Source organism: Lepidochelys kempii, chromosome 10 (assembly GCF_965140265.1).
Source record: "Lepidochelys kempii isolate rLepKem1 chromosome 10, rLepKem1.hap2, whole genome shotgun sequence".
Lineage (NCBI taxonomy): Eukaryota > Metazoa > Chordata > Testudines > Cheloniidae > Lepidochelys > Lepidochelys kempii.
In genome coordinates this window covers 52811464-52827911 of record NC_133265.1, presented here as the reverse complement: position 1 = coordinate 52827911, position 16448 = coordinate 52811464, and the positions used below count along the sequence as shown (strand labels likewise).

At 44.0% G+C, this 16448-nt stretch overlaps 2 protein-coding genes across 12 annotated transcripts in view; one reads left to right on the top strand and one right to left on the bottom strand.

The window, feature by feature from the left end:
• The window catches only part of VPS13C (vacuolar protein sorting 13 homolog C), a 187643-nt gene extending 183886 nt beyond the window's left edge, over positions 1-3757 (bottom strand). The window contains exons 1-2 of the mRNA XM_073303628.1: positions 3529-3757; positions 665-708 (exon numbers count right to left, since the gene is read on the bottom strand). Coding sequence (XP_073159729.1) covers positions 665-708; positions 3529-3628 — 144 coding nt within the window. The 5' untranslated portion in view covers positions 3629-3757. The remainder of the gene's footprint in view (positions 1-664; positions 709-3528) is intronic.
• The window catches only part of LOC140894858 (C2 calcium-dependent domain-containing protein 4C-like), a 43937-nt gene continuing 30863 nt past the window's right edge, over positions 3375-16448 (top strand). For 3 of the 11 annotated variants that reach the window (XM_073303627.1, XM_073303626.1, XM_073303620.1), the window contains exons 1-3: positions 3711-4074; positions 5292-5449; positions 5968-8182. The gene's annotated coding sequence lies outside the window, so the exon portion shown is untranslated. Of the gene's footprint in view, positions 3668-3710; positions 4408-5291; positions 5450-5967; positions 8183-10943; positions 13647-16448 lie in introns of those variants that run through there. The other 8 variants (XR_012153964.1, XR_012153962.1, XR_012153963.1 and 5 more) reach the window with 7 other exon arrangements.

The following is a 16448-nucleotide window of genomic DNA, read 5'->3' as shown; positions in this document are numbered from 1 at the left end:
ATTCATGCCAGAAGAGAAAAGCTAATTACTCTGTTAGAGTGATACATAAAGTATCTGAAGTATTTTCTCAATACTGTGTAGGTTATTATTATCTTTAGCAGAACTTTGCTAGAGGCATATTATAGATCCTGCAGTGGGATTCACTCCGTAGTACATAAATATCTGCGAGAGCACCTACCAAGTAAAACTGGTCTGAGTATTTGCTCAGTTATAGAAATTGTTTGGAGTCAGCACAGGCACAAGGACCCACCCTTGCAGATCCACATGCAGGAGAAAAGCCTGGGTTTTAACTATTCAAAATATAATGACTGTAGAAGTCAAAATAAAGTAGTTCATTATATTCATTTGTTATGGAACGGGAGTAAGAATTTACATCAAGATGGTAAGAGTAGTCTACATGTGCAATTTGTTTTAAATCATCTTCAAAAAAGGTATGTCAATACCATTCATGTGAAGGGCAGAGATGCTGGAGGGTGAGACTGAAATCTTGTTTTTCTTATCCTTTCAAGCTTCTATGTATTACTGTTGCACCAGAACTCAAATATGAATAATAAAGATTATAAAAATCAAATTCCTAAGTCATTAGTTTATACGATATGGCTTGGTCATTGCAACCCATAAAAAAAGCATCCTAAAAAGCAACTGATTATATTAAGAGACTTACCAGCGCATTCTCTTTTATCTGCAAGTTATCTAGTGCCACGTTACCTACAAAGCAGAAGATTAAAACTATCAATACTCCTGTAAATAAGTAGGACTACAGTATTATTTAACAAAATAGGAAGAGGCATTTTTTCTGAGATTGGGGGGAGAGGGACATCAATAACTCTGATATCACTGGAGAAATTAAGTATTGCAAAAGGTATATATGTGACAGGGTTTGTGTGTGTGTGAGTTACTATTTTTGTTTTAAAAGATAACATAGCAAGAGAAAAATATTAGGTTTTTTCAGTTTACTTTCTTCATTTGACAGCACTGAGTATGTTAGTTGCACTAAATCGTCTACATAGTCTCTCGATGTCCCTTATTTTACTGGGTCTTTTAACAATAGGAAAAGAAACACATTTAACAAAAATATATGAATTGTAAAAAAATCACAAAATTTGCCTGGGCATCCTGGGATGATTAGTTCCTGTAACTATTGTAAACTTATTCAAAAATTTGCTAGATATCAAACACTTGTTGCTACTCATACTCCATTTGCCTTAGGCATCAGAATTGAAGTATCATTCCCAAATGAGAGTTGGAGGCTCAAAGGATTACATAATAATGATGGAAACATACATAACCAGCTTCCCTGTACTGTATTTACATGCATGGCTTACAACAATCAGTTTAGCAATCAGTAAGTTTGCAGGCATACAGCTCTTACCACTGCAACAAGGGGGGAAAAGTGTGCAGTTAAGCAAAAAAAAAAAAAAGGGGGGGGGGGAGGGGAATTGTTCCTTTTACTTTTTTTTTAAGTATTAAACTCCTTACAGCAGGAGTTTCATCCATTTTATTGGCCCAATAAAGCACCATAGTATAAGCACAGAAATAAACACAAAGGATAAGTTATGTGATGCTGGTAAGCCAAGTGCCAGCTCTGGCCAAGGCATACGAATCAGATGAGAACTGACAACTCACAGCTGGAAGCCAGGCAAATTCACTTGTGTATTAGTATAGATCAAAGTGACTATTAAGTATATAGGAATGTATGTGGTGTTTAACTTCATGAAAACTAATGGGATGCTGCAAGCATTATTTTCACTTATCTGTATCCTGATAGAATGTAATAGCAAACATTTACATTGGATACACCCCTATAACTAAATAGCTCATCAAACCAGAAAGCCTTGTGTAATGCAACTAATGGTCTCTAACAAGATGTTAAATCCTGTTCATTAAACACAAATGATCCATTGCATGAGATCAAGGACCAAAGACTTTAAACGCATTCCTTTCCCCTCCCTCCGCACAGTGAAGAAGAGACCTGCGTGAGAACTGCTATTGTTAGCTTGGTTTCTTTGAGAAGCTGTAAATACGGCCACAAGGAAAAACTTCATCTCTGGACTGCTTGGATTCTAAACTGGCAGAACAACCCAATGAGAAGATGAAGATCCCCAAAGTTACTTTGAATAGCCCTAATGACTTTTGGGAAACTTGCAGTTTAATAAAACTCTGCAACCTTTTGGAATTATAGAGAATGCCTCACTCGTATGTATATTTGTATCTCCTTTAACCTCTCAATAACTCTCATTCCCTTTTCTTAGCTAATAAACCTAAGTTAGTTTACTATAATATGGGCTACCAGCATTGTGACAGAGCTAGTATGCAAATTGACCTGGGTAAGTGACTGGTCTCTTGGGACTAGGTGTAATTTGGAATATTTGATATTTCTGGTGTACGTGACCATTTATCACATAATCTATCTTGCTTGGGCAGCAGGACAGACTGGATTGTCTAAGGGAACTATCTGTGACTCCATTATAAAAGATTATTTTAATACTTTAGGAGTTACTGGCTTGGTGAAGTCTAATCAGAGACCATACTACCAGTTTGAAGGGTCTGCCATGAGGCAGGCACTCACCGTCATAAGCCACACCAGAAAGAGTGACAAGTTATTTCAGACATTATTACGGTAAGGTTTTTAAATGTTCAATTCCCCTACTACCAAGTTAATGTCCACAGTACTGTCCCCCAAATATATCAGGTGCTGCTCAGCAGCTCAGACCTCCTCCATCTCCCAGCCATTGCAACACCCTGCATATGTACAACCAACTTTCTTCTGCCAACACAACATAGTTCCTCTAATGCTCCCCAGACTAGCTGATTTAAAGAAATACTTGTTTTGCTTGCTGGCTTAATGATCTCATTGTTCCTCCTCTCAGTCAGCTTCTTGCTTCAGACCAGACCAGCCCAACAGAGCAAACAACTCACTGCAGAAGGTACCACCCTAAACCAGAATTTGCTTTGTAGGGTTTGTTTGTTTTTTGGGTTTTTTTCGGGGAGGCTTCCGGTATCGACCACTGTGTGTCTCACCTGCAATGTTAATTTCCTCTAGCAGTTGGGGCCGACGGGGGAGAATGATTCTGAATTCCTCTCTAGACCCTGTACCCCTACCCAGCTCCCACCCGCGGGGAGAACATGCCAAAACCAGGCATCCCAAAACTTATCCTCCCCTCTCACCCCTTCCCCCCATTTGCAAACACCGAGCTCCAGGGCCTGGCTGCCCGGGCTTGGCGGAGCGGGGGACACCTGGGGCGCTGGCTGCACCCCGCCCCAGTAACTCGACACCCCGGTGACAGAGCAGAACCCCTGCCTCGGGCGCTGTCCAGCGCGAAGGGAGGCAGCCCGGCCACAGGCCCAGCCCGTGCGGCGGCCGCGCTGGGGGAGGGGCCCGTCCAGACAGGGAGGGGGGTTAACGGTCGGAGCCCGTGCAGACAGCGCTGGGGGCCGCATCCCACGCCGGGGTGAGGGCTAACTGCAGACCGCTCCCCGGCCAGAGCCGGGGCAGGGGGGCGCTCACAGGCCCCGCCCCGCGCTTACCCCCCCAGATGCCCAGCTTGAGCTGAGATTTGTTGAGGTTCTCCACGTAGTCGCCCAGGAAGCGGTTGAGCAAGTCCGCCACCACCGACTCCAGCACCATGGCGGCGGGCACGGGAGCACCCTCGGGGTCAGCCGGAAGGTGGGGGCACGAGACGGAGGCCTGGCGCGCACCTAGCAGCGCCCTGCTGTCATGTGACTGGCGGGGGGAGGGGGCGGGTCCTCGCCGCAGCCCGCGCGTGACGATGTCGTGGAATCGGCTGTCAGCCCTCGGCCGCCCTGTCACGCACAGCGTCGCGAGGCCTCGCGCGAGCCTGGCCGGTCCGCAAGGGGTGGGGATCCCCTCTCCTGCCAGCCCCCGCCTGCACGGCCCCTCCCGCCCGACAACCAGAACGGGGCCCCCATGGCCCCGCACCCATCCCAGCGCAGCCTCGGTATTGCGCACGGCCGGGGATCCGGGGTAATGGGCCGCCCCCGCCGGGGAAGGACGGGGTCTCCTGCCCTGACGCTGGGCGGAGCGCGGCCCCCACATCTCGCTCCCCCGGACAGGTAGGTTTGTGGGAGCTTGGAGCAGAGGAAAGGCTACCGCAGGGCGAGGCGTGTTCAGAGCGTGGGGCCCCTCATCCTGAGCTCGCAGAGAGAGGACAGAGCCATCCCACGCCCCGCACCAAGGGCGAGCTCTTTGGGGTGTCCATGTACGAAGGCAGCCTGTCAGTTTCAGCAGCTAAGCTCATCACTTGCTGGTTGTCCTGGTATTGTTTGTGTCAAGTCAGTGGGGTCAGATTCTGTAAACAAAGTCCCTTCGGCAAAGACAGAGGGTGGTCACTTCACTGGCTGCCTGCCCCCTCTAATGCAGATGAACGGATGGCACATTTCAAGGAGGTAAAGGACAAATGTATGACTAATAGGCGTCAAGACATATTTCAGACACACCATCTCACAGTACTTCATTTATGATTCCCGATCACAGGGCATCACACTCTATAGGGCTCTGCATAGTTACTGCTTAGATTGAACCAAATGAGCCCAACCCATGAGCCCTGATTAGGCACCAAATAAGGAACATTCCTTAAAATGGACAAATGGTCACCATATATAGGGTCCATCTACAAACACAGAAAAATTCTTATGACCCTATAGCAGCTTTTGTGGAAAATAATGGGAATTCATCTTCCACCATGAAATCTAATCCCATTTTAACTGAAGATTGCAGGGACACAGAATGGCAGATTTTATGACTGCAGGTGGCACACCTACTCCTTGTTCATATAATAGTTCAGCCACGAGCCCTGATGTACCTGCACTTTAGGTACTCCAAACTCAGCACTCTGTCATATCCTTTTATTGTTTATATTACATTAACTCCCTGTATGTCTTCAGGCATACAGAAGGAAACCAACCCTGCCCCAAAGCACTAACAGTCTTGAAAACCATTAAGGATGGGAGAAAGATACAATATACCGAGCAAGTGGTCAGGGTGAAGATTGGTCAGGCCCTATTACTTGCATTTGATTTTTTTTTAAATATATACATCTCCTCAGTTAACCTCTATTAATCATTATTAGTTGGCTTACTTGTAAACTTAAAGGTAGGTATGAGAGATTTGTAGGTGAGGGAGAGTTATGAATGAACATGAGCCTTACAAAGCAGCTCAGGGTGGATTTTGTGTGTGTGTGTGTAATTTGCTAAATTTAAAAAAAAAAAAACCTGATAAAACTAATTCCATCACATACAGTTATATTGACATCCATGTGGTTCATCAACAGGGTTGGAAGCTGTAGATCCATCACACGAACTATTGACTCTTGAGCTAATGGAGTAACTAACAGCGGTGGTAGGCCATCATTCTCTACATGAACCATCACTAGAGAAGGATGACACGTCTCCATTGAGTTTCACAGATATTTGCTGACAGCAGAAGAATGTGAGACACTGGAATACTGGGTTCAGTTCCAGGCTCTGGAGAGGAGCATGCTCTAGTTGGCACACTCTTTTCTCTCCTGTTGCCCGCATGTGTGACCTCTTTTGCCCAGTCCCTTTGAACCTGTCCCAGTCTTCCTTATCCCAGTATTCCCTGTGTCCAGGGGCTTCTTGCCCCTCTTCCAACCCCATTTCCCAGCCAGTTCTAGTCTCCCGCAATGGTCCTCCCCAGTCCTCCTGTTTTACACACAGACCCTCCCTCTCCTTGTCTAGCCAGTTCCTATTGCCCTCATCCCCACAACTCCTCCTTCTCTTCCTGCACTGTCTCTTCTCCTACAAGTGCTCAGGCAACCCTGTTCCATGCCCTTCAGCTGCTTTCCCAATCTGAGTTGTTCAGCCCCTGTTTCACTCCCACCTCCCACTCTTTTTATCCAGGCAGTTCCATTTTTTGTGCCCCTCTCTCCTTGTCCCATCTACCCCACCTTCAACCCAATACTAACTCTTGTCCCCTCTCTCCTTCAGCTGAGGTAGCTTCCTCCTCCACACCGTCTGAATGTCCATAAGGGGAAGAGGAACTGAGAGCATTGGAGAAACAGTCCAGCAGTTGTCAGATCCTGTATCCATCTTATTGCAGCCAGAAGCAGCAATTTCAAATAAAGTCCTCGTCACTGGCTGCAACCCTGGTTTGGAGTGTGCTCAGTGCAGACAAACTGTTCTGAGAATTTTAGCAGTCAAACTTCAATAACTCACTACTGAGCCTGTTCAAACAGACATTTAGAAGGTTTATAACTTGGCCAGATCTTCACAGGGAGTGCCAAAGACACATCCCTGAAACCAGGGCAAGCCCCCATCTGAATTTCAAGTCTTTGTTCCAAATCTTGGAGAAGCTGGAGCTTCCAAAAATAAAATAAATAAATAAATAAATAAATAAAGCAAAAACTTGCAACCTATTCATTAAGAGGTGTATAATAACGTGTTTTTCCCTAATTTCATTCCTGGAAACTGCTGATCTGTTTTGGTTTGTTTATTTTTGCTGAAACTCAAAAACATTTCAGCCTAAAGCAGACATATCATATGGGTACTTTGAGCATGAACAGTTTAAATCTGGCAAAATTATAAGCAATTTGAAAACTTAGTGTTCGATAACCTTAACAAGCTTCAGTACCTGCTCCACCTATAGAATATACGTAAGAGTAATATGAAAGCATAAATGGAACGGCAGTTACTATCTACATGTATTAAGTGGCCCCTTCAGTCTCAGAAGTGGGTATGCCAGCAGGAGAAAGAAAAAACAATGGTCCTTTCAAAGAGTACATGCCCCTTGCTGTGGGCATTCAGCGCCCTTGTTGTCTTCAAAAGAGGGCTCTGGGTTGATTTGCTACACTCTTGTGTTTCACCAAAGCATATTGGCTCCACAGCACTTAATAGAAGGGTTTATAATTCCACCCCTTGTCCTGGAGCACAGTTCTTCGAGTGTTTGCTCATATCGATTCCAATTAGTTGTGTATGTGCGCACCGCATGCACAGTCGCCAGAAGGGTTTTCCCCTAGCAGCACCTGTCAAGTCGGCTGTGGAGCCCCCTGGAGTCGCATCTTCATAGTGCAGAACTCAGGGCCTCTGGTTTCTGGAGGAACTGCTGCTTCACATCAATGTTGGGGAGCACAGGGCATTCCGTCTGGCATTTGAGACCTTTTGGCCTCTCCTGGAGGGCAAATGCATATCAGTCCTGACAGAAAAATACAACAGTGATGTTTTTTATCAACAGACTGGGAGGAGCATGCTCCTCTCCCCTATGTCAGGAAGTCCTCAAGCTCTGGGAGTTCTGCATAGCACACTCAATACTCATGGAAGACTCCCCAGGTCTCAGAACGAGCTAGCAGACCACCTCAGCAGGTCTTTTCATAATCACGAGTGGTCTATTCACCTGGACGTAATAAGCAATATCTTCCAATGCTGGGAAGTTCCCCAGAACGATCTGTTTGCCACAGAGGGCAACAGGAAGTGCCTGCAATTCTGCTTCTTCCTGAACCACAGCCCGGGCTCATTGGCAGACGTGTTTCTTCTTCCATGGAAGGACTACCTCTTCTACACGTTCCCTCTGATTCTGCTAGTTCACAAGGTCCTTCTCAAGATCCGGAGCGACGGAATCTCGGTGATCCTGGTGGCACCAGCCTGGCCATGTCAGCATTGGTACACCATGCTACTGCAGCTTTCAGTGGATACTCCAATTACTCTGCTGTTAGTTCCAGACCTCATCACTCAACATCACAGTTGTCTCCAACATCCTAATCTCAAATCTCAGCACCTGATGGCTTGGAAGTTGCATGGTTAAACCTGCTAGAGCTCATATGCTCAGACTCTGTTAGGGAGGTCCTTTTGGGTAGCAGAAAACCATTCACCAGAGCTACTTACCTGGCCAAATGGAAAAGATTAGCAATTTGGTGCTTGCAGAGCCATATCCCTCCAACGTAATCGTTGGTTCCCTTTATCTTGGACTACCTGCTAACGTTGAAACAGCAGGGCTTGTCTCACTCCTCGATGAAGGTTCACCTGGCCGCCATCTCACGTTTTCACCCAGGAGAACATGGCCTCTCTATCTTCACTAATCATATGGTGTGACGGTTCCTCAAAGGGTTGGACAGGCTGTATCCTCAAATCCAACAGCCCACCCCAGCTTGGGACCTTAACCTGGTACCCTTGAGGCTGATGGGGCCCCTGTTCGAGCCCCCCCAAAAAAGTAAGGTTTTATTTATTATATCACTTTTGTTACCTCCCAAGTTTCCCAACATTTTATCAATGCTTCTGAAGTTTCACATACTCTTATAGATTTTTTTTGAGGGGGGCAGTAGTGATGCTGTCAAAAGGAGTAAAGAAATTTTATCAAGCTACATTGGGAAACAATATGCTACACACCTTCATAGTAATAGTAAGATATTTCTGCATAGCCTGTGTGTTAGGATACTTTAGACTCAGCTTTTGCACAGCCCACTGGTAGGTATCAGATTCAGTAATACTAGTTATTTTTCCTCTGGGTATTATCCTCCATTCTCCTCTCCCTCTACTACACTTCTGTCAATTTATTTGATTTTTTTTTTTTTGAAACATGCAGAGTTATTGAGTGTGGGGGAATGGTCAGGTTGTGTAAGACTCACAGCAGCATGAGTCTGGGAAAGTATGAATGTAAATGCAATGCTTATCTGCTACGCCCACATACACTTGATATAATGGCTTATACTCTCAGCAGTACTCCTAACTGCAAAGCTTCCTTTCATATACCCATGATTAGCTATGTGGTACAAATCTTGCCTTAGTTCCTTGAGTCCTTATTTGGACACAAGCACAGAACCACTGTCATATTTAAAAGGATTATTCAGATAGTGACTTCATATGCTGAAGGCATTATTTTATGCGATCTGAGAACAGTACAAAATATTTTCCCATTGTGTCCTAAATAAACTTTTCATCAAAGGCCGCAACAGAAAGTAGAAAGTATTACTCCTTAAAAAAGCATGATGCTTGTGCTTAATTAAGTAGATTATTGAATCAGTCTTTTAAAAATTCAGATTAGTTAAGTTAATTGATGTTAAGAAAGAGATAAAAGGGCAGTGAGTGAGCTATATATGATCAAGAAACAAACATTATTTGAAAGATTTACAACAAAATTGTTTCTACAATACATTTAATATGTTACTGAATCATAATTAAGGCCATTCTTAATTCACAATATTGCAGAAATTGTGGCTTCCACCGCAATTTTGACAGTCGCAGCCCCGGCCGCTGCTCTCAGCCCTGGGTGGCCGCTCTCAGCCCTGGGTGGCCACCAGTCAGAGTCCCCACTCTCAGCCCCAGGCTGCCAACAGCAGAAAAATCACAGAAAAGTAATTAACCTTATTACCTCAAATAATAAGGTCCATTATTACTTTTCCACAATTTTCCATGGCTTGTCCACAACTCAGTCACAATTTTTTGACAATCGTCCCGTGATTTAAATAAGGCCTTAATCATAATCATATGTTTTTTATATATCTAGAAGCTATGATGCAGCTCTCATAGGCACAATATCAGAGTTGTGCAAAGGGCAGATGTTAAACTGGTAGCAGTTTCCAGAGTTACTGTTACTGTTCCAGTGTTGCAATGAATGGTTAGATTAATATGAAGGGATGCATTGGAAAGCAAGTCCTCATGTCTCATTTCACTTGGAGTTGCTACATCCTCCCTTAAGTGCAAAAAGGGCATGGTTCTGTCCATCCACACTGCTTTTGAGATAGCTAGCTCCACCAGGAGGCTGTGACTATCAGAAATGTTTCAACTTGGGAAACAAGCACCAAGACTTTAGCTGTCACATGTAATTTATCACACTGGATAAAGGGGAAAGTACCATACCTCTTTCTCTCAACCTCATATGTCCTGCACAGGACAAGTCAACATCTGGTTAATTTACAAATACTTAAGCAGTCAACAAGTCAACAGTGGTTAATTTACAAATACTTAAGCAGATGACAGCCATCTTTCATCTTGACCTATATATGTTCCTTTTACAGACACTAGACAGAGCATATATTGACTCCTGCTATGTGACAGGAATAAATGAAGTCTATTTTCTAAACCATGTCTTTTGCACGAGACCTTTTCTTATATGTTTGTGTAGCTTCTAAAAGTGTACCAGGTCAAAATATATGAATAGCCCCTGGTGGCATGTGACCTGTTAGAGATGAGTAAGAGGTGACCATCCCAATTCCAGATTTTTCTGCAAGTCAGTAGTATTGTCGGCAAACTAGAGGGTAAAGTACTGCTACATGTGACATATCCACAGATACTGAGACCAGTAGTCCACTCCAGAGTGATCATTGGGACTAAAACCAATTATGCCAAGTCATTCCAGAATTTTAAGAGTACTGTGATCCATGGAGGAACAGCACTTGGAAAGCCACACATTCTCTTTACAAGAAGCCTGTTCTCAGAAAAGACAAATGAGTATTAGCAATATGTTGTGTTGCAGCACAAAGGTGAATACCAGGGGCCAAGATCTGGCCCTGTAGCCTTAATTATAACATCATCTGATACTATTGTGATGAGGAATTTACACCACAGGTTTATCAGTAGATTGTTGGCATAAAAATGTCCAAACTATTTATTAGGGTCTGAGGAATGTTTCAAAGGAGGGTTGTTTGGTTGCTTGGTTTGTTTTGTTTTAGTTAGTTGGTTAAAAGCTTTATTTAAAATCTCAAAAGACAACTAAGGTTAAGATGAGGGGGGAAACCCATACATTTCAGGTGTGTCATGCCACAAAATTGCTGTATGACTCCACAGTACAGCACCCCTAGAAGATAATGCTGTTGTTGGCTGGTGAACAATGCCTGTGCTGTTGTTGATTTCTACTGATTGAAATAGTATTCTGCCCCAATAATTGGGAACAATATGGTAGGGAGAGATGGGGCATTAAGGAAGGACATTGAAGTCACAATGAGATGTAATCTTATTTCCTTCTTTACTCCTAGAATCATGGACAAGACTGACTTGGAAGGTTGAGTCACTGTTCTAGAAACTGGCCAAGGAAAAACAAATGACCGTGTCAGAGCTGCAGAGCCACTTGGCATTGCTGCAGCAGAGAGAGATATGAAGCTTAAATTAGATGGCACAGAAAACAGATCAGGGAAAAAGAATGTTAGTGTGACGGGTTTGGTCACAGAGACCCCCTTGGAACTGTCACCTGACATGCTGGAATTACCTTTGAGCCCGTTTTCCCTGCCAGCTTGGGACTCCAGAACTCTGCCTTGTTGAGTCAAACACACTAGCCTGCTGCAACACAGACCCATAGAATAATAGAATCTCAGGGTTGGAAGGGACCTCAGGAGGTCATCTAGTCCAAGCCCCTGCTCAAAGCAGGACCAATCCCCAATTTTTGCCCCAGATCTCAAATGGCCCCCTCAAGGATTGAACTCACAACCCTGGGTTTAGCAGGCCAATGCTCAAACCACTGAGCTATCCCTCCCGTGTCTGGTCCACCCTCCCCCCCCCCCAAAGCTGCAGACTTTAACCAAAACCTGCTCAGCACGCAGACAACCAGTTCCCAATGGGATCCAAATCCCAAATAAATCCATTTTACTCTGTATAAAGCTTATACAGGGTAAACTCATAAATTGTCTGCCCTCTATAACACTGATAGAGAGATATGCACAGCAGTTTGCTCCCCCAGGTATTAATCACTTACTCCAGGTTCATTAATAAACAAAAGTGATTTTATTAAGAATAAAATAAAGTAGGATTTAAGTAGTTTCAAGTAGTAACAGACAGAACAAAGTAAGTCATCAAGCAAAATAAAGCAAAAACACACAAGTCTAAGCCTAATACATTGAGAAACTGATTACAGGTTGTGACAAAGTTCCTGCTCTACCTTGGTGGGTCTTGTGCTTATTGGCGGATTTGCTCGCCTTGGAGCTTCACGGCAGCCCTCAGCTTGGCCGCTTTTATGAACCCACAGTCCAGGTCGACTCCTCCTGTGTCTGACCAGGAGTTGGGAGGATTTGGGGAGAACCCAGGCCTGCCCTCTACTCCGGGTTCCAGCCCAGGGCCCTGTGGAATGCAGCTGTCTAGAGTGCCTCCTGGAACAGCTGTGCGACAGCTACAACTCCCTCGGCTACTTCCCCCTGCCTCCTCCCAACACCTTCTTTATTCTCACCATAGGACCTTCCTCCTGGTGTCCAATAATGCTTGTACACCTCAGTCCTCCAACAATCCGTGTTCTCACTCTCAGCTCCTAGTGCCTCTTGCTTGCAGCTCCTCACACGCACACCACAAACTGAAGTGAGCTCCTTTTTAAAACCCAGGTGTCCTGATTAGCCTGCCTTAATTGATTCTAGCAGCTTCTTGATTGGCTGCAGGTGTTCTAATCAGCCTGTCTTAATTGTCTCCAGAAGGTTCCTGATTGTTCTGGAACCTTCCCTGTTACCTTACCCAGGGAAAAGGGACCTACTGAGCCTGGGGCTAATATATCTGCCTTCTATTCTCCTGTAGCCATCTGGCCCGACCCTGTCACAAGGTGAAATCTTACCCTCCAAGATGTTCCAATAAGCTTCTTTCACAGACTCGACTCCTTCCTAGACTGGGCCCAATCCTTTCCCCTGGTACAGTCCTTGTTAGTTTCAGCAGACATCTTTAGGTGGAAACTAGGGGTTTTCTCATGACTGGCAGCAACCTTTGTTCTGTTTGGCACAAGGTGGGAATCTTTTGTCTCTCTGGGTCCCCATCCTTCCTTCTAAAAGGAAAAGCATCAGATTTAAGATGGATTCCAGTATCAGGTAACATGTTCACATGTCCTGTGAGACCCCAGCCTGCATTCTTCCAGGGCTGGCCCGCATGCACCCAGAAAGGTTTACAAGTAAACAGACCATTTACAACCAATTGTCCTAGTCAATGGGAGCCGTCAAGCTTCCAAACCACCATTAATGGCCCACACTTTGCATACTTACAATAGGACCTCAGAGTTATACTTCATATTCCTAGTTTCAGATACAAGAATGATACATTCATACAAATAGGATGAACAGACTCAGTAGATTATAAGCTTTGTAATGATACCTTACAAGAGAGTTTTTGCATAAAGCATATTCCAGTTACAGTATATTCACACTCATAAGCATATTTCTATAAAACATTATGGAGTGCATTGCCCATTAGAATTGAAAGGTTGCCTGAAAAAGCTGAAAGAGACAATCCAGTATTGTATGTCAGAACTTTAATTGCAGAGTTCTTAAATCTGAGATTTTTGGAAGAAGTGAAAGTGAACAGAACACATAGGGGTGTTATTCCCTCCCCTGGGGCCGCATATCAGACCAAGAGATCTGATTGTGAAATTTCTTCATTAAGAGCAAAAAATATTGAAGTATGGGTAAAAAGCAGAGAGCATCCAGCACTTATACTGAAAAACCACAAACTGCATTTTTTTCAGGCTTTCCTGGAAAGGGGCTGGGGAAAATTACAGCAGTACTCAGGAGGGCAGAAATCCACTACAAATGGGAATTCCCTTTTAAACTCTCATTCAGCTTCCAAAATTGGTATCATATAGTAAGACTTTAAACAAGGAAAAATATATTCTAGTCGCTTGGGATAGAAATCCAAATCTCAGATATACAGATGGATACTCCAGAGGTAGAAACTAATTATAAGCTGCTGAAAAAATATCTTGGCAGATGAGGAAATCCATGAAGAGGAGGGTGGGGGAGGGGCGGGGAAACAAACTCTGAAGAATGTACTGGCGGTGGCAGAAGTGAAGCTGAGCAAGAGGGATTCCTAATATCTGAGGAGTAACCTAACAATTAACTAGAAGGGACTTATTCAGAATCATCAGGAACCAATAGTTGAACATTAACTATGTAAATGTTGTAAAGGATTGGAGCCTATCTTATAGCACCCTCCTCCTACCAGACCAGGTTTTGCTCTTGCTGAGACAGTTCATTTCCTGGGGTAGTTCTGTCTCAGCTCTCTCACAGAATCCAGGAAAGCAGTTTCCAGCAGAGTTAGTTGTTAATTTTATATGAAGTCTTTTTAACAAATCAAACCTTCACAAACTCTTCCCTCAAAAGTCCATGCAGGCCAAGTAATCTCTTCTCCTAGTCTGTCCCTCAGGAAATAGCCCAACTTGATTGTCATGCACATTGTGTAAAGAGTTGTCACTTTGGATGGGCTATCACCAGCAGGAGAGTGAATTTGTGTGGGGGGGTGGAGGGTGAGAAAACCTGGATTTGTGCTGGAAATGGCCCAACCTGATGATCACTTCAGATAAGCTATTACCAGCAGGACAGTGGGGTGGGAGGAGGTATTGTTTCATATTCTCTGTGTATATATAAAGCCTGCTGCAGTTTCCACGATATGCATCTGAGGAAGTGAGCTGTAGCTCACGAAAGCTCATGCTCTAATAAATTGGTTAGTCTCTAAGGTGCCACAAGTACTCCTTTTCTTTTTCCAAAAATTCCTGGCTCTTGCCTCTGAGCCTCAGTAATAAAGGACTTGACATGATCGTGGACCAATTCAACATCTTCATTTCTGTGGTGTAGACCATACTGATTTCTTTTCTAGCAGCTAGCCGGATTACCATTCTGTACATTAAAATGGGTTGAATTACAGTTTTATATATGCTACCTTTTAACTGTATTGGCATCTTTTTGTCACAAAGAACTGGGGTTAGCTCCCAACATTTGCACCAAGCAGCTTTTGTATGATGCCATCACCAGCCACCATTGATCCTAAGTATCTAAATTCTTTCACTCTTCTAAGGTCTCTGCCTTTTTTATCCTTTGTGATGAGTCTTCCTCCCGCAAGTACCATAGGTTTGGTCTTAATAATGTTTCTTCTAAGTCCCGTCTGCTCAAAACTATGTTGCCACGGTTCAAAGTTGACTTGCTGCTCTCAGTCTTCCACACAGACATTAAATCATCAACAAATAGTGTGTTCCAAGTCAGTCCTCCCTTATCACATCCATGACAACCACAAACAAAAAGGGACCCCGATGCAGGCCAACAATTGCTTGAAATTCTCTACTGTAGCCGTATTAGTTTTGACTGTGGTAGTCGTTACATCATGCCAGACCTCCAGGAATAGCTGCCAAATAGTGCCAATTTTGAAGTGATTTGTCAGCTGGAAAGGGATTCAAATCATGAGCCAAGTGACTTGGAAGTTCCAAATCCATATATAGATGTCCTTCTGCTAGTAGAAAGTCACTAAGGAACATACTCAATAGTTGCATGCTCATCAAAGTAATTGACAGTGTAAGCTGAATGCCTATGCAAAATGAAATGCTGATTTAAGTCCAGTACCTGCCCCTCTGTAGTGGTGATCCGGATCAGCCAGAACTTCTGTTAATAAGGGGGTGCTTCAGGTCCAAACGGAGAAAAGACATTAATAAAACCCTTATTAACTATTTCATGCTGTAACAGTCTTGCGTTTTGTATCAAGTTGTTGCTGGCTTACTCCCATTGTAACCACCATAAAAAATATTTTTAACCTTTTATTTAACTAAGAAGGAAAATAGCACATCTGAAACAAAGAATTGAATAAGTAACATTTTCCCTTAATTCCCTTCCCTTTAACTATATAAGAAGCTTTGATGGTACTGAATGTTCTTTTGGCAAAAACAGAAGAAATTCAAGACCATCTTAACTAATTTTCTCTTTGTTGATGAAGAGAAGCTCAATCCTATTCCCTTTAAGGCAAAACAAGACATACACAGGTGCAACAACAGAAAATACAGCTTCTGTCTTACGTTTTTTACTCACAGACTTGCTACGGAGAAACACAGGCAGCACGCACCATTTTATCAGACACTCTGAAAACTGGGAAACATACCTGCATAGGGCTGCTGAAGACACTGCTTTTAGCTTCCTCTCTGCTCACAGGCTTACAGCAGTGTTGCAGAGGGGAAAATGTCTTGGCTGGTTATGCCAGATTCTTATTCGACAAAAGACAGCAAAAGGACATTAAGAAAGAGGAGAAATAAGGTGAGAGAAGAAAATAAGGGAGAGAATGATAGGAGTAACCAAAGGCTCTCAACCCAACAGTTGTTCAGATTATAGCCAAGGTGTGAGAATCTGCAAGTCTGGAACTTGGATCTGCTGGCACCTGGGCAGCTGCTGTGTCCACGGCACCACCACTGGAGGGCCCATGGATGTCCTAACTGGCAGAGCCTGATTGGCCCAGGCACACTATTTAAGGCCTAAGGAAAACATCTGGAGACCATCTGTGCAACTAGGCAGATCCCTGGCTTGCTGCTGCAAACAGACCCTGCTGTGCATTCCTGATCCCTTGCCTCATTCCTGATCCCAGTTCCTGGTCCTCATCCCTGCTTCTGATGTTTCACCTTGCCTCTCTTCCACTAACTCTACTTCATCTTAGAGACTAACCAATTTATTTGAGCATAAGCTTTCGTGAGCTACAGCTCAAGTGACAGCTCAAGCTGTAGCTCACGAAAGTTTATGCTCAAGTAAATTCGTTAGTCTCTAAGGTGCCAC